Source organism: Carya illinoinensis, chromosome 7 (genome assembly GCF_018687715.1).
Source record: "Carya illinoinensis cultivar Pawnee chromosome 7, C.illinoinensisPawnee_v1, whole genome shotgun sequence".
Taxonomy (NCBI): Eukaryota; Viridiplantae; Streptophyta; class Magnoliopsida; order Fagales; family Juglandaceae; genus Carya; species Carya illinoinensis.
Window position 1 is genome coordinate 518706 of NC_056758.1, and position 22601 is coordinate 541306.

At 36.6% G+C, this 22601-nt stretch overlaps 4 protein-coding genes across 8 annotated transcripts; 3 read left to right on the top strand and 1 right to left on the bottom strand.

Annotated features, from left to right (window-relative positions):
• Positions 1-1461: 1461 nt before the first annotated feature.
• Positions 1462-12067, top strand: LOC122315786. Of its 3 annotated transcripts, XM_043131941.1 has the most exons (24): positions 1464-1674; positions 3516-3646; positions 4032-4116; positions 4220-4273; positions 4435-4526; positions 4606-4709; positions 5075-5147; positions 5276-5663; positions 6159-6479; positions 6574-6777; positions 7267-7362; positions 7457-7520; positions 7638-7765; positions 8374-8620; positions 8779-8930; positions 9018-9142; positions 9618-9741; positions 9840-9898; positions 10161-10257; positions 10355-10544; positions 10677-10775; positions 11241-11359; positions 11525-11584; positions 11778-12067. In XM_043131941.1, exons 1-24 carry the CDS (start codon positions 1636-1638, stop codon positions 11874-11876), a joined length of 3150 nt encoding a protein of 1049 aa, XP_042987875.1. In that variant the 5' UTR covers positions 1464-1635; the 3' UTR covers positions 11877-12067. The 3 variants fall into 3 exon arrangements, 2 of the variants coding, with proteins under 2 accessions (XP_042987875.1, XP_042987876.1); XR_006244114.1 differs by lacking the exon at positions 11778-12067 and having other exon boundaries at positions 1462-1674; positions 10645-10775; XM_043131942.1 differs by lacking the exons at positions 1464-1674; positions 3516-3646; positions 4435-4526 and having other exon boundaries at positions 4036-4116.
• A 92-nt stretch (positions 12068-12159) lies between these two features.
• Positions 12160-13836, bottom strand: LOC122315787 (HMG1/2-like protein). Its single transcript, XM_043131944.1, has 8 exons — positions 13674-13836; positions 13536-13590; positions 13278-13379; positions 13077-13134; positions 12916-12960; positions 12743-12823; positions 12558-12644; positions 12160-12460 (listed from the first exon to the last, which is right to left on the bottom strand). Exons 2-8 carry the CDS (start codon positions 13580-13582, stop codon positions 12437-12439), a joined length of 444 nt encoding a protein of 147 aa, XP_042987878.1. The 5' UTR covers positions 13583-13590; positions 13674-13836; the 3' UTR covers positions 12160-12436.
• A 2319-nt stretch (positions 13837-16155) lies between these two features.
• On the top strand, positions 16156-17804 carry LOC122315788 (serine/threonine-protein kinase ZRK1-like). The gene has a single exon (XM_043131945.1). The coding sequence runs from the start codon at positions 16338-16340 to the stop codon at positions 17418-17420; it is 1083 nt and encodes a 360-aa protein (XP_042987879.1). The 5' UTR covers positions 16156-16337; the 3' UTR covers positions 17421-17804.
• Positions 17805-18734: 930 nt separating this feature from the next.
• LOC122315789 (protein GET1-like) lies at positions 18735-22337 on the top strand. Of its 3 annotated transcripts, XM_043131947.1 has the most exons (8): positions 18737-18930; positions 19054-19188; positions 19528-19607; positions 20086-20156; positions 20701-20771; positions 20865-20946; positions 21361-21410; positions 22097-22337. In XM_043131947.1, exons 2-8 carry the CDS (start codon positions 19159-19161, stop codon positions 22181-22183), a joined length of 471 nt encoding a protein of 156 aa, XP_042987881.1. In that variant the 5' UTR covers positions 18737-18930; positions 19054-19158; the 3' UTR covers positions 22184-22337. The 3 variants fall into 3 exon arrangements, with proteins under 3 accessions (XP_042987882.1, XP_042987881.1, XP_042987880.1); XM_043131946.1 differs by lacking the exon at positions 19054-19188 and having other exon boundaries at positions 18740-18964; XM_043131948.1 differs by lacking the exons at positions 19054-19188; positions 19528-19607 and having other exon boundaries at positions 18735-18930.
• The last annotated feature ends 264 nt before the right edge of the window (positions 22338-22601 follow it).

Consider the following 22601-nt stretch of genomic DNA (forward strand, 5'->3'; position numbering starts at 1 on the left):
TAAAGTGACCCTTTTCAAACGACTCTCAGAGCGTTTGTCATGGACTCATGTGCTGCTATTCCTTTCCTCCTCTTTAAACGTATTGTATAAGTTGTTTTGTTTTGATAAGATATCAATATAAATTTAGGAATTATTCAATTGGTAAGCGGAAAGGAGAGATGGGGGGAAGACGTGAATGAGGGTGGGAGTGCATTATTAGGACCCCGGCGCCAAACCGTACGGGGGACCAATGTATTTACCCACGACAACGAGGCGCTATCACAACTGGACAGCTCTTTGTTGCTAATGTTTCCTCTATTATTATTATTGGCCCCCCCACTGTCGTCCCCTCCCACCACCTTTTTTTCAACAATTTATTAGCAGTTTCTAATGTTATGTTATTGTTGGGGGGTGTGGGGGTTGTGGGGCGGCGCTGCTGTCTTTCTATCTATTATAAGTCTGCCTAGACCCAGACTGGCCTCTTTCTAGTGATGGCTTTCATTTCGGGCTTAGGGAGTCTTCCCAGGGATTCTAATGGGCCAATTATCAACCTCACTTTGGGATCTGGGTTGGATCTGTATGGGATTCTGCATCAAAGTTGGGGGCCTATGGCCATTCTACTGACATTACGCATTATTACTGTAATCCATGCACTGCCGAAAGCTATCCACCTTATCAATGAATTTTGAGCTTAAAAGGGAAAGGGATGATTTTAGTGAAGAAAGGCAATGACTTTGCGTATCAATCCTTATTTACTGCTGCAATTGGCACTTCAAGAAGGATGTAGCACGAGACGGCTCGGACAAGTAAAAAAATTAAAAAAAAAAATTGTTGGGACCCAACTTTCATTGACAATAACATTTCTGTAAGAGAAATTGTGAACTGATACGATAATATACCTTTTTTTTAATCAAAGGAAGATAACCAAAATCCTTCGATTTTCAGATGAAATAAAGAGCAGTTAAATTCATTCCAAATAAGAGGAGAAATCTTTATTTATTTATTTATTTATTTATTTTTATGGTGAAATCTTTATTATTATTAAAACAAATCTACGAAAAAAGGCGTAACCAAAAGATTTGACATGGCAATATCAAGCACGCAAGCCCCTTTCACTTATGCCACGTACCTCACCAACGTACCAACCACCGGCATTAGTTTTGCCACGTGTTGTTGTCGTACTCGTCCGAGAAAGGTGACATTGTTTGATTCGACCACATATATGCATCTTTGCTTATGATTGTCACTCACAAGCTTTTAATGCCTTCGGCTTTTGTTTCTCCTTTGGGCTTAATTAAGAATTGGATACCATGTAAAACGGTCGAAATTGATCCTAAACAGCAATGTTTCCGACCATCTAATCAACCTCCACGTGGACAAACCTCTCTCATCCTGATCATCCGTTTTTTTTTTTTTTTTTCTCTTTTGGGTCTATTAAAAAAAAAAAAAAACCGCTCTATCTGTTGTCACTTATCCCTCGTTTCAACTCATTATAAATAAAGAATACTCAAAAGACAGCAAACTGCAATCAACTGCTAGCTTCAACTCTCTTCGGTTTCTTCACAGTTTGGCTTCGCGTTTCTTTCTATTCGTTGTATCCGTCGTTCTTGGGCACTTTGAATTTCATCTGGCTGTTTATTCTCAGATCATCATCCAATGTTTGTCAAGAAGTTTGTCGAGAAGGCTGCAAAGAAGGTTAGTGATCGATCATCTTCTCTGCGATTCTTTGCTTGATCTCACTTCCTCTGATTTCTCCTCTGATTTTTACCTTTTTTCTTGAGGATCTAGATGGTCCTTCTCTATCTGGATCACTGACTTTTCTTAAGGATGGTTTCTTTTCTTTTCTTTTCCAAGCCAAAGTGTTCACTGTTCTTGTTTGTTTTCGCTTTTTCTCCAGTACCTGTACTTCTACTCGTGAATTTATGTCAAAAAGAAAACCATCCTTAGTTTAATACATTGAGTAATATTGTCCCGCTTGGTTCTGCAAACCACGCTTAGTTTAATACATTAATGTATGTCACCGATCTTGCTTCCCAGTTTTCAATCTATTTGTGAATAATATAAAATGGTAACTCCGATCGTCCCGACTTCCTATACATATTTTCTCTTGTAAGTTGAGTTCAGATCTTACAGTGTGATGTGTGGTGAATTTTGCATTAACGATGAAAAGGTGCTTCTTTCTTTTTGCCGAATGTCTTTAACTTTGGGGGTAAAGGTACAGAGAAACTCCGATCAAAACGATAATCGAGTCGTCTCTGTCTGCATTTATATTTTCTGTTGGATCATGACAATCTTGAGTCGCTTTTCCGATATACCATTGATGTTTTTATGGCAATAATTAATGGAGTAATCCGTTTCATCATGCATTTATTATGTTATAAATGACGTATGGCATCCAACCAAGAACATGTACGTACGGAGTAATTTGTTTCTTTCAATTTTCAAAAATAGAAGACTTTTATTTTGCCTTTACTCTCTGCCTTATCCATGTTTCTCTATTTTTAAAGATTTTTTTTTTTTTTTTTCTAACATGGACAGAGAAAACTAAATATTTTATGTTATAACGTTATTTTAACCTAAAACCTTGCGTCATTTCGAGTATCATCCCCTCTAAAAAAGCCTTTAAAATAGGTTTTAAAACACACGACACATCGCCCCATCCACTTAGCTAGCTGTCCAGTTTGCCTAGATGTCAATACTTATTATTGAGTGGAAGGCAAAAGTAAAAAACAGCTTCTTATCCTCAAGAGACAAGTCACACAAAATAAAAGCAAATAGATCAGAAGTTTTGGTAAGAAAGAGAAATGGGAAAAACTTAATCAATAATAATTATTATTATTAATATAGGTTGTGGTGTATTCAGAAAGTAGTGATTGTCATTGAAGAATGTTTCGATGGAGAGAGAGAGAGCAGTGTAAACTTGACGAGGTGCCAATTGATGATTGGGCATCGGTAAAATATTGTCCGAAGAAGATTTGAAGTATTAAATGCTATAAATAAATAATTAAGCAGTCAACATGCCCACGTGAAGGGCGGTGGCAAATAGTATTTATTACCTACCCGCATGCGTCTTCTTTGAACTGGTAGTAGAGGACGGTCAATGAATCTCATCAAATGGCATTCTTCAATTTTATATATGTATGTATACATATATTGGTTTCATTGGAGGTCCTAATTACGCTACAAAAGCTAGAGTTTGATAATAGTCCGAATTTTCAGGGAGATCTTCTAAACCCTTAAAGACTCACGTTAATCACCAAAAAATATACATTGTTGTTTATATACTGTTCATGTTAGATTATACTGATTATATACTGTTCATGTTAGATTATATTGTTTATTTAAAAAGATATTTTTAAAATTTAAAGATGAAATATAATATATTTGGATAAAAAAAATTAGTGCACTGTACAGATGAGATAAAAATTCCACCTGTGTTGGCCATCCAAACCGGGCCTAATAGTTAGAAGCACAAGACTGTACCGGTCGAACTCAATGCTAGAGTAACATGTGTAAATTCCTATTTTGGGTTGCAGCCTGGAGGAAATTCAGATGGCTTGAAATCGAGTGAGGTTGACCCACGAGTAGTGTTCCATTATGGGATCCCATCGGGGTCTACCATGTTCGCTTATGACTCCATTCAAAAGATACTTGCAATTTCTACAATGTAAGTTGCTACTTTTCCTTTCTTCTGCTCCTATGTTAATTTTTTCCTTTCCCTTCCCAACTTTTAAGGAACATCGGTTTCTTTTTTGTAAGAAATGAATGTTTTCTTGAGGAAAACAATAGGCATAGCTCATGTAGACAAGACTTGCGCAAGAGAAACCTCCGTATTAACACTATTTGCAATCAACTTCAGAAACATTTGATGTAATATCAAATATAGAACATTCATTTTTTTATAGATAGAACTCTCAATCCTTTGAATTTGTCCATTATGGACTGTATGAACTTTGAAAATATATATAAATATATTTTTTATGTTTCATCAAAATGTGGAAGTGTTATTGATTCGAAACTTTTTATTTTTCACCCTTCTCTTCCCTTCTCAGGGATGGCCGAACTAAATTATTTGGAAGAGATAACACTCAAGCTTTACTCGAATCAGAGGAGATGGTACCAAGCAAATTTTTACAGGTCTGGTGTTCTTGTTCTGCCATGATGTGTACTGCTTCTTCTTGATGTCTAAAAAAATCTATCTTGATTATTTATCTAATATCAGTAATGGCATTTATTTCAGTTCGTGGAGAACAAAGGCATCCTTTTAAACGTGACTTTCAAGAATCTCCTCGAGGCAAGTATATTCCACTAGACTAGTTGCTGATTTTTAGAGTTCGGCCGGTTTTCTCTGTTTGATGGGAGGGTCTGTCATTGTTGTTACGCTTTCATAAGAACAAAATCTACTCCCGGTCTATGATTTCTGGGAATTGACTTGCAAACCAAATTATAACTTAGGTTTGGGACATAGACAAGAAGCTGTTATCTCACGTGCACGTTTTTAAGGAAGATATTACCTCCTTCACAGTAATGCGGCATAGTCTTTACATGTAAGTGTTATAGCCTTTCAAACTGGGATTCGTGCACCACCTTCAACTAAATTATGAGTGTGGTAATATTTGTTGGCAGGTACGCTGGAGATTCTGGTGGTAATATTTCGGTTTTGAAGCTTCATGAAGAACCATTTCTTATAGAAAAGATGAAATACACTATACCTCTCTCAGCTTCACATGGTGAGATACATTCCCGTCCAATTTTTTGTTTTCAAAGTTCTTCTGTTTTATAAAACTATGTTGCTTTGACTCTGTATTTCGAATGATTTGTCCATGAGTTTTCTTGCTTACCATGGTTTTCCTTGATGGGGAGATCTTGTTATCAAAGACTTACCAATGAAGAGCCATGGAGAGCCAGTGAGGGATCGAATTAATTAGAATAATAACCTACAACTTTGTAAAGCACAGGCTAATATGTACTTGACCTTTGTTGCAATCGTCTGATCAATTTCTTTGCCTTTTCTGCGAATCATTTCTCTTCTCAAGATCTTTTTCACACAATGCTTCTTGTTGTAATATCTAACGTGCTCAATGATCTTGTGTAGGTGATCCAACTGAAGGATCTGGTGATACTGCTGTGCTGCATATTTTACCTCAACCAATGGCTGAAAGTAAGAGGTAGTTTCACCAAACACGCTGCCCTTGTGTTTTTTTTTTTTTTCAAACTCTGAATGATGGAATTTTTTAACCTTATTTCATTATCTATAAAAATCCTCAATTTCCTCATTTGTTATGTTTAAATGCAGGGTTCTTATAATATTTAGGGATGGTGTAATTACATTATGGGAAATTCAAGAAAGTAAATCCATTTTCACCACAGGTGGAAATATGTTGCAGTCACTATATCAAGAAGCAAAGAAAGTGACCTCTGCATGCTGGGCATGCCCTTTTGGAAGTAAAGTTGTTGTTGGGTACAGCAACGGAGAGATTTTCATCTGGAGTATTCCTTCTACTGCAAATACTGAATTAGCATCAAACCAGGGTTCTCAAAATGGCCCTATATGTAAACTGAATCTAGGTTATAAGATGGACAAAATTCCTATAGCATCATTAAAATGGGCTTATGCAGATGGGAAAGCAAGTCGACTTTATGTTATGGGTGCCATTAACTCTGCATCAACAAACTCGTTGCAGGTATCCTAGCAATACTATTGTACACCAGTGAAACTAATATGTTCATTTCTTGACATGTTCGTTGGTGATTTATCATATGTGTTAGTTCAGTCTCTCAATAATAGCTTTTTTTCATTTACATGAGAATGCCCTATTCATGAGATATAGTGCAGAATTATTCAGCATTCAGATGGACTAGATGGTCATTTTGAAAGCTGTCAGTCTTTGAGTCCATTGGTCTTGTTGTAATAGTATGAGTCGGATGAGGTAGCTTGTAACATATAACACAATCAAAATCACATTGTATAGAAATTTTCAAACAAGCCCATCCAAGCAAGTATATCACAGTGAGCAGAAGAACTTTCTTATTTGCAAACATCAGCTTACCTTCCCCCTTTTTTGGGTTTGTTTGGATCAAGATTAAATGTTGATCATAACTCTGCAATGTTCATTGGGTTTTTGCATATAGTCATGATTTCGGATGAAATTGTAAACAAATTCATTATGACATGGCAGGTTGTCTTGTTGAATGAGCATAGTGAATCTCGCACGATTAAGCTGGGACTTCATTTGTCGGAGCCTTGTATTGACATGGAGATCGTTTCAAGCAGTGAGCAAAGCAAGCATAAACAAGATTCTTTCCTCTTGCTTGGAAAATCAGGACATGTTTATGCCTATGATGATTGTTTAATAGAAAAATATCTTTTACAATGTCAATCTAGGTCCCCACCCTCACTTCCAAAAGAGGTCAAATTGAAGATGCCATTTGCCGATTCAAGCATCACAATAGCAAAACTTATTACAGATGACACCTGTTTGCTTAGTCCTGCAGATGAGGTAGAGATAGACTCAATGCATTATTTTACTTATTTTATATGGTTGTTCTTAATAGTTTGGTGATCTAGTATTCTGATATCTCTGATCATTTTAGGATTATGTTCAAATGGCAAGAAATATTCCACCACTTCTCCCCTCCGAGACAAAACAGAAAGATGGAGGTCCCTTTCATTCAGCCCATTTCAGTGGATTTTCCAAAGTTAAAAACTTGTACATTACTGGACATAGCGATGGCGCTATGAATTTCTGGGATGTATCATGTCCCTTTCTTCTCCCAATTTTATCGTTGAAGCAACAGGTAAGTTCTAAATTAGTTGCTTATGTGATTTACATCAGTAGGAACAATTATTCCTCTGTTAACATTGTTTTTATTAGTCCTACTAGCATTGTTCCTACCGCTGACTCGATGACTACTGCTTAAACTTCTCACTCTAGCTAGAACATACTTTCTACAATGATTTTTTTTGTTTATAAGCTATAGAGTCGTGAAAGAGGAGATTTAGAGGATGAAGAGATGAATAGGCTTTGCACAATGAATAATGACCCAATAGTTTCTACTTGAAGTTAAATTTGAACCTCTTTTACTTCTGACATAATAGGCATGTTACTTGTACCAAAAAAGGGACGTCTTAATGAACATGTCCTTGTTTCTCATTTGGGATTTTAGAATGCAACCAAGAAGGATATTTAAGGCAGTAAATTTCTTAATTGCTTTGCGAGATTGTTTCAAGGTAATGGATATAAGTTTTTCTGCTGTGTTTATTGTACGTATTTCTTTTTAATGCAGAGTGAGGATGATTTTTCATTAAGTGGTATAGCACTGACAGCATTGTATTTTGATGGCAAGTCTCGGCTCCTTGTTTCTGGAGATCAGAGTGGAATGGTGAATTGTCTCTGCCATGTCAATTTCTGAATTATAATCAGTTTTTCGGTGTTTAGGAGATTTTTGGTATTTATACTATATATACGATCCTCAGGTCCGCATCTTTAAATTTAAACCTGAGCCATATGCCGCAGAAAACAGTTTCATGTCGTTCTCAGGTATTATTAATTGCATGGTTCAACTACGAAGTTAAATTTGTTGCCTTTAATTCTAAGTTTTGTTGCTTCACATATTAGTCCGAAGGCAATGATTGCTTTTTTAACTTTCCTTGGCAGGAAGTACAAAGAAAGGAAACAATCACATCATCCAGAGTGTTAAACTTATAAAGATTAATGGCTCGGTGCTTTCTATGAACATGAGCCACAGTTCAAGACATCTTGCTGTTGGGTCTGATCAAGGATTTGTAAATTCACTTTTATTTTCCTAGCTCTTCCCTTCTATTTTATGGCTAATGAATTGTTATTTACATTTGTATCTAAGTATAATTAATAGAATTCTTGAAAGGCCCCTAGACCTTCACTTGGGTGGTATAGTGTGTGGCTGGGGGATGGGAAAGATCTTGAGTTCAACCTTAATATGGTTGATCTTGAATGATGACAGTATGTTTCAAGAACAAGTTTTGATAGGAAATAGCTAGGTTAAGTGTGGACTTTATAAGTACCATGTTATTAGCATACAAGGCTTTGATCATCTTAATTAGCTTCAACTAAAGGCTAAAAATCAATTAGTGGGAGGTAAAAGCCCTGCTTTTTTCTATCTTGAGTCGGGAGCACTAACTAGGGTGTGGGACATTGTATAATTAAACAGCTGACACTGATATCTATATTTAGTTTTCACTGTATAATAATACTTTTCTGCTGGAGGCTTAGTTGTATTTAATTTAACACTTCTTAAATAGTTTTATATTTATAGAGTTGAGCTAGTATTCCAGTTTTCCTAGTAGGCTGTCCATCATCAGGTTTTATGTTACTGTCTCATAAATTTACTTCTGTCTACTCATTTTTCATACAGGTTTCAGTAATTGATATAGAAGCATCCACTTTATTATATCAAAACCATATTGCAAGTGAAATTAGTGCTGGTGTTATCTCTCTCCAATACCAAACCTGCAGTTTACACAGTTTTGAGAAGAAAGTTTTGGTTGTTGCAACAAAGGACTCATCTGTCTTGGCACTTGATAGTGATACTGGAAATACACTGAGCACTGCCAGTGTTCATCCTAAGAAACCTTCTAAAGCTCTGTTCATGCAGATCTTGGGTAAGTGCAACTGGCTTCAGGTTTCTACTTGACAGGATGGTCAATAAATGATACTGTCACACAGTGGTGACCTTAAGTACTACCTCTTTGATGTTCAGTTATTATACTCAGGACATTGAACAATCCGATTGAAAGAATTGTCTTTTATCGTTTCACAGATAGGCAGGATATCTTAGCTCAAAGCTCTAATATATCAAGTGGTCAAGCTCTTAGTAAAGGAAACGCCTTGGAGGATTCCATGCCAAAGCAGTTACTATTGATATGTTCTGAGAAAGCTGTTTATGTCTATTCTTTAACACATGTCATTCAGGTAACCTGTGCTTTATTTATATAGGCAGTAATCAACTGGGGATCTACATTAGCTGATACCCGACAATACCCTTCTCCTTTGTATCAGGGAGTTAAGAAGGTGCACTACAAGAAAAAGTTTCAAACCTCTTCTTGTTGCTGGGCTTCAACATTTTACACAGTCTCTGATGCTGGGCTTATACTCCTTTTTACTAGTGGACAAATTCAAATAAGGTGAGGATAATCTTCTTAATCTTTATGCCCCAAATTTTTGTCAATAAACATCAGATGAGTACAGAGTCATAATTGCCATACCACGTGTACTGTAAAAAGTGAAAGATATATAGACTCCTGCTCCATATGCTAGAAAAGAAAGGGATGCACGGTCCATTTACAATGGAATATATGACTGTTAGCCATGTTTTGCTCTTTGCTTGTAGTGATTTCATATCAAGAAAATAGGAAGAAGATTTAATCTTATTAGATATTCTGAGTAAATTTTTCTGAGAAGCAGATTGTACATGGTTGCTGGCTAGTTAGCAAAAGCAAGTATCTTTGCTTTTTTGGGCTAGTCTTGATGTTTAAAATGAATGCATATGTGATTTGAAAGCATTTAATTACTCTAGTGTCCATTTGTGTATCTTTCATGGAAATTGGGATTTAATACATTTTAATATAACTTTTTTTTTTTTTTTTTGGTGAAGTTTAGATCCTTGCCAGAACTCTCTCTGATAAAGGAGACTTCAATGAGAGGTTTCAGTTATTCTCCGTCAAGCCCAAATTCGTTGCCTGACATTTCAATTTGTGCTTCATGTCAAGGAGAACTTATTATGGTACCAACAGAATGGACTTACCATTTCGTTTCAAATTAGTTGCTAAGGATTAATCTTGAAAATGCTCAGACCAATTACTTGGATTTCTTTATGCTCAGGTGAATGGTGATCAGGAATTATTTGTTGTCTCAGTTTTATTCCAGAGGACAATCTTTAGGTATATAGATGCACTTCAAAATAACTTCGGTTATTTATTTTTATCTCTCCTCCCCTCCCCTCCCCTCTTAAATGCCACAAGCAATTTATCTATTTATATGAGATTTCTGTCATGGTTTTTCAGAAAGACATTCCCAAGTGGGAAGGACTTCCTTTATCCATAGCTTCTCTTTAAGAATCTACGTGAGAGAGAAAGCAATGAAAAAGTGCATTTGAGGCTCCTATTTATACGCGTATTTCTTGACTTCTTTCTATTATTCCAGGCTTATGGACACTGTCAGCCACATTTACAGGAAAGATTTGAGTCTTTCACAAGAAGAGCTTCTTGGCCGGCCCACCGCCTCCAAGGAAAGGAAAAAGGTAGATGGCAATTGATCATTGGTAATTTGATAATTTCTGAAATACATCTGTGACCTTATAAGTTCTGGATATAAAGTTTTATACATTGGCATGCCAGGGTATATTTAGCTCTGTCATTAAAGATATTACAGGCAGTAAAGCAAAGCATGTACCTGAAGTGGAAACAGCAGTTACTAGAGCAAGCATCGAAGATCTTGAAATCATCTTTTCAACTGCTAACTTTCTAAGTGATACCGGGGATGGAGATAACCTGGCCGTCGATGAGGATGAGATTGACATAGATATAGGTAAGATTTGCATTACTAGGCCCCTACTCTATATGCTTGAGACAGTTATGCCAGCAATGATATTATTTTATCATTTTTTCTAATCCAAAATGACTTTGAGATTGCCAACTACGTGGTCGTTTGTTTGTGAAGATGACATCGACCTTGAGGATCATGGAGAAAAACCTAAAGAACAGAACATGTTGGCAGCTAATAAGCAGAAACTTGCAAGCAAGCTACAGGCTTTTAAAGGTAATTATAAGATGTATCACAGCAATTAAACTCCATTGGTATACTTTCCAAGTTTGTCATCATTTGCATCTGTGACATCTTTTGTCATTAAGCAATATGTGTTCCAAATATCCATTTACTGTAGGGGGAATGAATTGACGTTTGCTTACATCATTTACCTAATACCAAAAACACCATTATAAATGGATTCAACTTACAAGGGAAATGTAAACTAAGACCATTTTGAATGACAGTAGACATTTTATATCCTTGGCAATTAAGCATTAGAAACCAAAATTTTCTACTGCTAAGGCCGCAAAGTTTAAATGAGACTTCGAAACAATGTTTTTTTAAACCCATATATCATTTTTTGTATGAGCAAATGTTTAGATTGCCAAAAGGGGTCCAGTCTTGAGGGCGTCAGCTTCATGGTTTGAAGACAGCGATTAGAAGATTTTACCGGAAAAAAATGTTTCAATTTTACAGGAAAGTTTAACAAGATGAAAGTCAAGAACCAGAAGAGTTCCAGCAAGGAAGAGCAACCAGAAGAGAAGGCTGGTGCTGTTGATCAAATTAAGAAGAAATATGGGTTTTCTTCGTCTGGTGTAAGCGCAATTAATTGCATTTTTTTTATGAACGTGGTTGAAACACTTCGATTTCTTTGACTTAAATCATTGTCAGGGAATGTTTTGCTTCTTCAAATTATATTGTCATTGCAGAAACAATGTACCGCCAAAATGCACGAGTAATTTCTCTGTCTTTTGCTGCAGGAACCTAGTGCAGCCAAAATGGCAGAAAGCAAACTGCACGAGAATTACAAGAGGTTGCAGGTAACTCCATAATTTAGTTGCGGGAACCAGGGGTTTATGTCATCTTTTTTATGCAAAAAACGTTCGAGTTTTCCAGGGATTGAAAATGTGGTATTTATCTCCGAATTGATACCAACATGGTACAACTATAAGGATGAGAAGTGCTGTCGAGTATTTATTGAATTTAAATGGAATGTTTTGCTCCATCGAGCAGGGAATCAACATGAGAACTACAGACATGCAAGACACAGCAAAGTCATTCTCTTCTATGGCAGAACAAGTGCTGCATGAACAGCAAAGACGAAGCTCGTAAGGCCCCCTGTGGAACCTAATCGTCTTATATTACAACATTTTGAGCTTATTAAATATGTTTCTGCTTATTCAATTCTTTAGCACATATAGCGTGAATTGTGGCTTTCATGCAACAAAGTGTGTATGGTATGGTGCTATTCATACGTACATGTAAAGAATTCTTTTGGTTTATAAAATGATGGAGATTATGTATTTACTCTTCTTCAAATGGATGGTGTATCCAACGGTCCTCGTTTAATTGACTTTGAAAGCTTAGATTCAGTTGAGACTCAGCCAAAAATACATTTCCTCCCCAACCAGTTTGCAATTTATCCCATTACTGAAAAGTTTCACTTTTCGCCTGAAACAGATATTTCAATTGGTCCAAAAAGGTCAGGCAAACAGATTTAAGTCAAGGAAATTAAAAGGATATACTTGGAAACGAAAAGATTAGGTACAGAACCATATGGGATTCAGGAAGATCCTGAAACTAATCCCTTCTTCGCTCTATCTACTCCTACGCGAAATTTCAAAATATAAAAAGCAGCTATCTTATCATGGACAAACTACCCGCGCTTTTCTTTATTCTTCATCCTCTTCTTCTTCCTACATATACATACATACAAACACACAAAAAAACTCCATTTAAAAAAAGATCGAATAATTTAAGAATTTTTTCGCTCCAAATTCAAAATGAACATACCTCGCCGCTTTCGTCCCCTTCTTCCTCATCGTTCACTTCGGACTTGGACTTGTCAGACTCTTCCTCATCCGCTCCGTCTCCTCCCGCCTATCGCAACCAAATCCAAATCAATTTTTACAAAACCTCTCAAAAGATTACCAAAACAACGATTAATTTATTTGACACGAGACAACAAAACTACGTACCAGTTTCTTATTGTAAGCCTGCATGTTCTTGTTGTACTCCGTTTTCCTCTTCTCTGCCTTGGCTACAAAGGGAGCTTTCTCCTAAAAATTTCGAGATATGCCGTCAAGCGATGCATTTACTGCTTAATCTCAATTTTTATTAATTCTTTCCAGTCAGTCATGAAAATACTTACGGATTCAGACATCGATTTCCATTTTTCTCCTCCCGCCTTACCGACCTAGTAATCGTTCATTTAAAAATAGATAAATATATATATATACAATAATGATAATCGAACTCCGCGCACAATAGAACCACAAAAGAGTAGATCTGAGTTAATGAGGTTAGTTTTACCGCGGAAACGGCTTTGTTGTTGGGATGCTCTTTTGCGTATTGCTTCCGAAACTCCTCCCTTTATTTATGTATTCATTCCAAACATAAGAAAATTATTTTTTTTCGCATAAATAAGGAATCCGGAAAACACAGAAAAGAAAAATCGAAAAACGAGAAAACTGCGGATCTGTGAATATATGGTTTAAGATTTAGAATTCATACATGAAAACGAAGAAGGCACTCGCAGGCCTCTTCGGCTTGTTTGGATCCTTTGCAGCTTTCTTCGATTGTCTCTTGCCAGCTCCAGCACCTTTACTCTTCAGCCTAACAAAAAATTCCAAAGGAAAAATGAGCAAATAGTTAATGTTATTTTTAAAAAAATAAATTGATCCAATGTACAAGAAAAATGAGACCTGAATCGCAATATTCAAAACAAATCTTGACAATACACGGTCCAAAATTATTAAGTAGAAAACTCACCTGCTGTCGGTTTTTCCGGTGTCAGCCTTCGACTTGCCACCTTTCATGGCGATTTCTGCACGAAAACGACGATAAATGTCACAAACCGGTGGAGAAACGTTGGAAAACGATGTGAGCCGGGCCGAGTCGGTGGCTTACCTTAGGTACTAGGGTTTTCGAAGGAGAAGATAAGCAAGGAGGCGCAGATAGAATAAGAGAGAGATACGCTTTTGCTTTGTTACGAGAGAGAGATAAGGGCTAAGGAAGAGGACGTGCCCCAAAAAAATTAAAAAGACAACTAAAATTAAAACTGAATCGCGAAGGAATTGAAGTCCGGGTTTGGGCGGGATTTCAAAACATCTATAGCCACGTCAACTATCCGTGTGCTCTTCCACTATTGGGGGTCCTCAAGTCTCTTGAATCTAGCTTCTATTCACATTGTGTTTCCTTTTGTGTTTCTTCCTCAAATTCGCTGGCTCAGGATCGACGGAGCGGACACGTGGACTTCTTATATCGGTTTTGCTGTTTATTATCTTTTCGACACGTGTACTCGCATTTGCCGGAACGACGAAGATAATAATGATTGATGATAATAATAATACGAATCGGGTTATTTATAAGGTGTACTAATTGCGTCTAAATATGTAGAATTTTATTTTTTCAGAACCATAATAGATGTTATGGTAGACATTTTACTGTAGAGACTTTGTGGTACGAGGAATTTTAACAATGAAATAATATTACTATTTTAGATAAAAAAAAATAATATTTACAATCGACAGTATATAAATATTATATAATTATTTAAAAAAATTAAATGAATATGAGATTCATATTAAAAAAATAATAATTTTTTTAATAATAAATCTCATACTTTTTTCAAAAAGATTATGCAGCGTTTGCTCACTCTATAACTGTATGTAGTATTATATTAATAGAGTTACTAGAAATACAAAAAGATCTCATACACTGATGTGGGACTAGTGTGCCACATTTTTTTTTCTCTCCCTATTTCTCCCCCTCTCTCCGTGCTTTCCCCGCCTACCTCTCCCTCATTGTCAGCCACCACACTGACCACCAGTAGGTAGTGACGCATTGGTGGTCCACACTTAGACCACCGGGGATTTATGACTGCAGCCACAATGACCCCCTCCCACGAGAGCCGTGAACAAAGCTCTCCTGCAGGGATCGTGGCATGACCAGGGAGGGGTGTCGGCAGCCACCTTACTATTTGCCGACATCATCGGTTTCCTGGGAGATGATCCTTGACCGCCTAGCCATGGCGGGGACCTCGCTGCACAACCATGTGCATGAGAATGCATGTGGCCGTTAACTCCTTGGCTCATTCGCGTCGTGGCGCATCAAGGGTGCCGACAGCATCCTTATGGATCGTTGACCTTTTTTGTTCTCGAAGAAATGCCCCCGAGCACCGTGGCGCACGGTGAGCAATGGTGGCCTTGGGCCATGAAATCCATGCACGATGCATCGCCCCCCTCCCACTAGAGTTCGAGCTCCCATTGGAGATCAATACCATCATCACTAGTGTCTCCCGCCGGGTTAGGGGTGGTCCCAAATCACCTCCCATGACAATTGCTTTGTCGTGTCAGCTATGTGCACAGGACTGCACATGGCCAAGAGCCTTGGCCCATTCCCACCATGGCATGGCATAGCCTCCGGCAGCCACTTAGTGGCCCACCGGGAGTTGTATGCCCCTCCCAAGGATGGTTCCCGACTACCCCAACCATGGAGGATGGTCCCTGGCCATGTACGCAATGCACAAAGTGTGCAAAACTTGAGAAGCAAACAGATATATACTTAAGGAAAAAAAAAAGACACGTGGCATATTGATAGTGTGCCACGTCAATGTGTGGAATTCTTTTATATTTATAATATTTTCTATTAATAAAATATGCACATGGTAATCCTTTTAGGGCTCGTTTGGTTACACAGTTCAAATAAAGTAAGATAAAATTTTTATTAAAAGTGAAATAAAATATTGTTATAATATAATTTTTTAATATTAATTTGTTTTGAAATTTGAAAAAATTATATTGTTTATTATATTTTGTATAGAAATTTGATAAAAGTATAACGATTAGATGAGATAAGATTAGATAATTTGATATTTGGTAACCAAACAAAGACTTCAAATACCAAATGTTTTTCTTTTCATAGCTTAAAATTTGTGATAACTTTTGAATGGAATATTCTACCTTTTTATTTTCCATGTTATTGAAGCTTAAAAATGAATTATACACAAGTTTGTTCTATAGGTTTGATTGGTTTTACCTTAGATGTGGAATTATGAGATCATGGATAATGTACTTAGTTTGAACGCAAACAACTACGTCGGTTCCCCAATAATAATGTCATTTTTAATTTTCCCAAGTCTTCACAAGTTGTCATGACACATAACGCTAGTGACCCATCAGAATGTACAACGCTAGTGTACTAGTTACGACATCTCGCACGTGGTTTCACAACATCTTTAGAGAGAAGACGAAATGGAGATGATGAATAAGAGTTTAGAAAGAACGAAATGTCACATGAGAACAATGCTAGTGGAAAAGAGAGGGAGGGAGATCATATTCTACGTAGAAGTTGCAATGAATGACCGTTGAATCTAAAAAAAAAAAAAGAAAAAAAAAAGTCCAATAAGTTCAACAAAACGCGTCTCTTTAAATTTCCATGTACTTTCGTAGATGGTAGGCGTAATTGGCCAAATTCAACCCCTGCAGAGTGCAGATCAGAGGGTATAGATAGATCCATCATTTTTCATGAATATGCAGGCCAAAAAGAAGAGTCGTTTAAAGAACGGAAACCATGTTATTAGAGAAGCTGGTAATCTCTTGTACAGATTATTTGAATTGGCGGAAAAAGGAGGAGAGTCGACATGAGAGACAGGCAGAAAGGGAAAGATTGTTTCTAGACAACGGAAGCAAGGTCTTGGAGGAGCTGGTTGCCTCTTGTAATGGCAAGCCTACTCCAATCCGTAGCTTCTCCCATGAAGAGCTCAGGTTAGCAACCGGTAACTTTGACGGTCGTCGTGTTCTTAATCAAATCAAGAGTTATAAATGGTACAAGGGTTCTCTCGACGACCGAACAATTTCCATTAAGAAGTACGAAAAAGATTCGATCGAGCAAGAGTATGTCGTCACCGATATCGCTATTTCTGCAAAAGTAAGCGGTCACAAGAATGTTTTAAAGCTAGTCGGGTGCTGTCTCGAGACTCAACTGCCCACTTTAGTATATGAATCTGCCGATGGGACCCTTGCCGATCGTATCTATGTTATCAAAGACGATGGAACTCGGAACGAACATCAGCCCATGGCATGGCAGAGCAGGTTGAAGATTGCAAGGGAGATTGCTCATGCTGTTGCATACCTCCACAATGCCTTCTCCAGACCCATCATTCATAGGGATATAAGATTGGGAAATATCTGGTTAAACCAACACGATGTTCCCAAACTGGCTGAATTCTCGCTCTGCATCTCAGTCCCCGAGGGTGAGACTTTTGTAGAAGACGATGTGCATGGGAGTATCGGGTTTATATGCCCAAGCTATGTTGCTACCGGCAAGGTAACAGAGAAAACAGATGTCTATAGTTTTGGAATGATGCTGTTGGTGATTTTAACAGCGCAACGTCCTTATAATCGTAGAGTAACGTCTGCTGATGATGAAGGAGATGCGAGCTTAGTAAATTACGTAAGAAATCATGCAATAAGTCAAATTGTGGATCCGGCATTAATGGTGGATGGATCACAAAGTGTACTAATAGGTACGGAGCAACAATTGCAATCTGTACTGCAGCTTGCCCTCACATGCGTTGATGACGATCCAGAGATTAGGCCGACCATGATTGATGTTACAGAAGAACTACGGCGGATTGAGAGGTTCGTTTCATAATTATCTTCGATCTCACGTACGTGTCGTGTACTTCTACATGATTCAAATTCTTTCATGAACACCAATTCGATCTGTTCTGTACGAGGCAACCTGGTGCTGATCTCTTTGCTCGCTTGCAATGAAAATGGTAGCTTTAATTTGAACTCGATAAAGATGACATTCATTGGGAGTGTCGAGTTTCAATATGTTGTTAGCTAGCTAGATACAATAAGATTTTTGTACGCTTGCTCATGATGAGTGGATGTACTCATCAAATGCATCATTTGATCTGTTGATCAATTCTTACTTTCAATTTCATGTCACAGCAAATAAACCAAAAAGTGTTGTATGTTGTATGGATGTGTTTTAAAACAATATCCCTATCTATTCTCGTGATCATATACATGACAGATCAGGGCAAATGCCATTATATAGGCCAAAAGATCCGAACAAGCTAGCTAGGAATACATGACCTATAGGTGTATATAAGAACGATGATATGGATGTTCTACGAAATAAAATAAACTTAATTAAGAATTAAACAATTTATATCTGAATCAAAATTCAGCAACCACACGCAGAGGGTGAAATAGTTTTAGATAAATGATATTTACAGTCGTGAGTGTGCAAAGATTATATAATTATTTAAAAAAATGAATAAATAAAAAACCTACGTGAAAAGAAAACTAATTTTTTAATAATAGATTCTAAATTTTTTTCAAAGAAATCGCATGACGCTTGCATACTTTATCACTGTATATAGCATTATTCGTGATGATGAACTCCATCCAAAAAGATGTTGGAAAACATCTATTAAATAAATTATAAACTGAAAAACTTATTATATGTAACCATGAATGTCATAACATAATTGAAGATGCGCATACCTTTTCAATCCTCTTAAATACTGCACTTTTTAATCAATCACTTGATCAGAGTTGTGACAATACAAATAAAATCAAAATGTACTTAGATGACAACATTTTATACAATCATGTATTAAAACGAGGGTATTTATGTAAAGTGATTTTACTTTTTTAGTTACTTTACAAAAATACTCTGTTCTCATTTAAAATATAATTATATAAACTTATAAAAATAGTTATATGTCTATTATTTTTCTAGGTGATAAAATCAGATTTATTAAAATGGAAAAAACAATGTTTAATATATTAAAAACTCTTATTTAATCAACAAGTTTTTCCTCATCAACCCATAGTAAAATGGGCCAACCTTAATTCAGCCTTCAAGCCAAGGCCTGGACTTGTTTGTTCACTTTGCCAATCCACCACCGGTCCACCACAGAATACATTAGAGTCCAGTTCCCGGCCCGGCCATTAAACCGATCTCGTCCTCGCTCACAGACTCACAGTCGCTGCCATATCGCTTCGTAGGAATGCGTGGAACTGATTCCTAAGAAGCGATCGATCTAGCGAGCGAGAGAGATGGGAGTAGAGAAAGAAGAAGAAACCCTAGGACATCAGTGCTCGATGGCATCTCTTCTCGTCTTCATGATTGTAATCAGCTTCCAGTTAGTCTCCATCTGGCTCGAACGCTTGAAAAAGGCTCGTTCATATTATTTTAGCTTTATTTCGTTTGGTTATAGATTTTGCTTCTAGCTAAAAATTATATTTCTCGTTGTGTTTGATGAAAGAGATGGTTGCGAATAGAGAGGTATTGCTTGGCAAAAAAAAAAAAGGAGCCGAAAAGTATTGTATTATCTGTATTATCGCACAGGAGTCCGGATGCTATCTGATGGATGCTGACGTTTTATATTTGTAAATTGGAGGTATATATTTGAATTCAGTTCTTAGATGGGGGGTTTTATATCACACTTAAAAACTTTCCTTGAAACAGAGATTAACCGAAACGTATCTTATATATTTAAATTTGGTTCTTAGGCTGTCTTAAACATAGCGTATTTAAGATTAAGATTATCTGCAATGTTGTAGCTTATATGTAAATCGATGTAAATAAGTTAGCTGACTGCAATAATTGCATGCTGGTACTATCGGGGAAAGATTCCACTCTAAGGTTGCAATAATTAATTGCATGCTGTTTTTCTAATCATTCTTAAATAACATCTTCTTTTATTTATTTATTTATTTATCATACTGTCTCTTTTTAGAGAGGACCTAAGAGTGCTGAAGTACTCCAGTTACAGGGAGAGATAAAGCAACTCTTGAAAGAGGCTAGCTCCTTGTCACAGTGAGTGGTTCGGTAACTGACATTAAATTTCTACTTGATTGGGCGGAAGCTGTACTGAGTGCCTGATCTCTTTTGATATTAGATCAAAACAACATTTCATTGGTTTAACATTTTGTGATTATTTTTTTAACCATTAATGGTACGTAACTATGCATCACTGCAATCTTGTTTTTCCAAAAGCTTTTCTTACACTTTGCTGCCGAATGAGGATCCTCAACCAGTAGTAGATTTCTGTTACAAGTTAATCTGCTTTATTTTTTTAATACAACTTAATATGCTTTATTTTTAAAATTTATGGTTGTTCAGTTTTTATTTATTGTCGTTGGAAGAGTTTAGATTTATTTTTAAAGGAATACTTTAGCCTTAAATAACAATTTACCTTTCAGAGAGTAGATGTTAAATATGGATAAAACTATATCTTTTCTTTTCTGATGAAATATTCATATATCTATATGATTTGCTTCTTTGTTGGTTACAGGCCATCCACATTCGCACAGGCTGCCAAGCTTAGGAGGTTAGCAGCTGCCAAGGAGAAGGAAGTTGCAGATTGTAAGACTATCTGCAGCTCAGCTCATCAACTTACATTTACTCATTTTATGGACATGTTAGCATGTATAGTCTTATCAATTTTAATTTCTTGATTGATCGATTGGGCAATTTTGGAATTTGTTCAGTTTTTTGTAATTTTGCAGTTTGTTTATCTTGAGTTTTCAGCAAACCTTTTTCGGATTTATTGTGTTAACTGTACTTTATAAAATAATTTCTTGTGTCAACTGTTATCCTTTTAATGCACTTATGTGTAATGTAGCTGGTTGTGCGGCATCCGCCTGCTATGCAATTCTTAAAATGGAAAGAAAAGAAAAGTAAAGGAACCTCATTAGATCTTTGCACTGCATTTGTGGAGGTTTCCTCTGCTTTATCTGTTTATCTCATATCCCTGTCAAAATTATTCATTCCCGCTTGTTTCTTTTCTGACCTTCCTGTCTTCCAGTTTAAAAAATTAGGCAGTTTTTGTTATATTTTTTTTTATTTCTAATTTTATTTCATTTTCTCCTATTTAAAAGAAAGCTTCTGACACTTCACTGATTTCCAGATCAAGAATCACATGGCCAGGAAATGAAAATGTCATATGGTTTGCACCTAAAAGTTCTGTTTCTTTTTAAGGTGCTTCTGGGGTATTTGATTTTGCTGAGTTAACCTGAATTTGCTGCCTTGGTTGAGTTCCAAAGAGTTTATTGATTTGGTTTTGTCATGTAGGTTCTGACATATTTTGTGCTCGTATGCTGGTTCTGGGGGGTTCCTATTGCCACCATATCTCAGCAACTTGTGCAACCGTTTGGTAATGCTTGTTGCCATTAACATTTTACTTTGTTCACTTATGCTGCTGAAATTATACTCTTAAAGACTTGTAGTTTGATTGATCAGCTCATACTATCTTCCTTTTGTAAACTAACTAAAGAATATGCTACTTGGGCAAAACAAAGCAGTCGGTAGGTGCAGAACTAGCTGCTCTTGCTCCCCATGAGAGAACCCCTTTGAAATTGGCTTTGCACATAGAGTTACTTATGGTATTACTTACGTACTGGGACGATAAATCATTTCATACTTTTTAAATATGTTTTGGCATCCCATTATAAGATTCCTGGCTTTTTCTCAAGAAGGCAGGATATTCTTCAAGAATAGTATGAAAATTATTTGAGACTTCCTGCCTTTTTTCGAACTTATATGTATCCGCCTTTTTTCGCCTTCACAGGGAGGGTGCTATCTTGGAGGACTGGTGGCATCTCAAACAACAATGTTATGGTAAATAGCCCTTGACTCATTTACTCTTCTTGTTGTATCTGTGCATCCCGTGTGACAGAAACCTATGTGGAGCATGGGAAATTTGTTTAGCTATTTCTCTGTTGAGAAATGGCTGTGTTAAGCCTCACATCCTATTCCTGCTGACCACTGTAGTATATATTAAATTATTGGCCATGGTTCAGAAAATATATCAATACAATTTCTTTACCAAGAGAACACTTGGTGCAACTTAATATCAAGAAAGCTATGAGTTTTGTTGTCTTATTAACTGTTTAACTGTTTACTTTATGCATTATCTTCACCCAAAAAAAAAACTGTACCAAAATTTTTTGAAAATAGCTTGGCACTTGACTTGGGTGTTACATTAACAGATGTACAAGGATAACATTTCTTAGTGGTTAAAACTCTGTACTCTTTAGGTATCTAAATAATCCATAACACTTTAGAACACCCTTTTAAGATATCCGACTATCCCACATTATGATTGTTTGCGTGCATGACGTATTTAAATCAAATGTTTGACAAGGACATAACTCATTCGGCCATCTCCTACGGTTTGGCCATGAGGCTCAATTGTTTAATCAGTTGAACAAAAAAACGAAAAAATGGTTATTTTTAAATCATGTATTCTAATGCTTATGGGATTTCTGAATATTTTGGCGATTGACCTCCTAATGTCGCTGCAGGTTGGGATAATACCTTGGTTACTATTATCCACGAGGGTTAGCAAACTTGCTTGTCGACTCTTAAAGGTAGAAAATAGATTCCGGTGATTATTGCATTGGAAATTGTAGAATCTCTGTTCTCTAAACACCGTCTTAGCCATTTCCGATAACGATGTACATTTTTTCTGTTGGTATTTATTTGGCCTGAATGTAAATTCATATTATGGAATAGTGAGCAATGAAGTTAGCCTCTTGATTGTTATGAGCCTCTTGATTGTTATGAGATTGTGAGGAAATGCCATGTTATTTGATTCATTCTTCTTTTTATCTGGGGGCACATGCCATAAGGAGACACAGGATGTGGATTTATCGTGTCAAGAGTGATCAGACCCAACGCTACAACAAATCCCCAAAGATGTAGAAATAAACCTTTTTTTTTTTTTTAAACAAACGCAGATACGAGATCTAAGCATAACGTACCATCATGAATCATGATAAATTGCATTTGTCATGAAATGCTAGATGA

What these genes read in the sequence shown, in the direction of transcription:
- LOC122315786 (XM_043131941.1), top strand. Translation starts at nt 1,636, where the DNA reads ATGTTTGTCAAGAAGTTTGTCGAGAAGGCTGCAAAGAAG. An exon ending in TGAGATTGACATAGATATAG is followed by an intron (nt 10,545 to 10,676) that starts GTAAGATTTGCA and finishes TTGTTTGTGAAG; the next exon opens with ATGACATCGACCTTGAGGAT. An exon ending in AGAATTACAAGAGGTTGCAG is followed by an intron (nt 11,585 to 11,777) that starts GTAACTCCATAA and finishes TCCATCGAGCAG; the next exon opens with GGAATCAACATGAGAACTAC.
- LOC122315787 (XM_043131944.1), bottom strand. Translation starts at nt 13,582, where the DNA reads ATGAAAGGTGGCAAGTCGAAGGCTGACACCGGAAAAACCGACAGCAG. An exon ending in ACCGGAAAAACCGACAGCAG is followed by an intron (nt 13,380 to 13,535) that starts GTGAGTTTTCTA and finishes ATTTTTTGTTAG; the next exon opens with GCTGAAGAGTAAAGGTGCTG. An exon ending in AAGGGGACGAAAGCGGCGAG is followed by an intron (nt 12,461 to 12,557) that starts GTATGTTCATTT and finishes ATGTATATGTAG; the next exon opens with GAAGAAGAAGAGGATGAAGA.
- LOC122315788 (XM_043131945.1), top strand. Translation starts at nt 16,338, where the DNA reads ATGTTATTAGAGAAGCTGGTAATCTCTTGTACAGATTATTTGAATTGG.
- LOC122315789 (XM_043131946.1), top strand. Translation starts at nt 18,845, where the DNA reads ATGGGAGTAGAGAAAGAAGAAGAAACCCTAGGACATCAGTGCTCGATG. An exon ending in GGCTCGAACGCTTGAAAAAG is followed by an intron (nt 18,965 to 19,527) that starts GCTCGTTCATAT and finishes GTCTCTTTTTAG; the next exon opens with AGAGGACCTAAGAGTGCTGA. An exon ending in AAGTTCTGTTTCTTTTTAAG is followed by an intron (nt 20,772 to 20,864) that starts GTGCTTCTGGGG and finishes TTTGTCATGTAG; the next exon opens with GTTCTGACATATTTTGTGCT.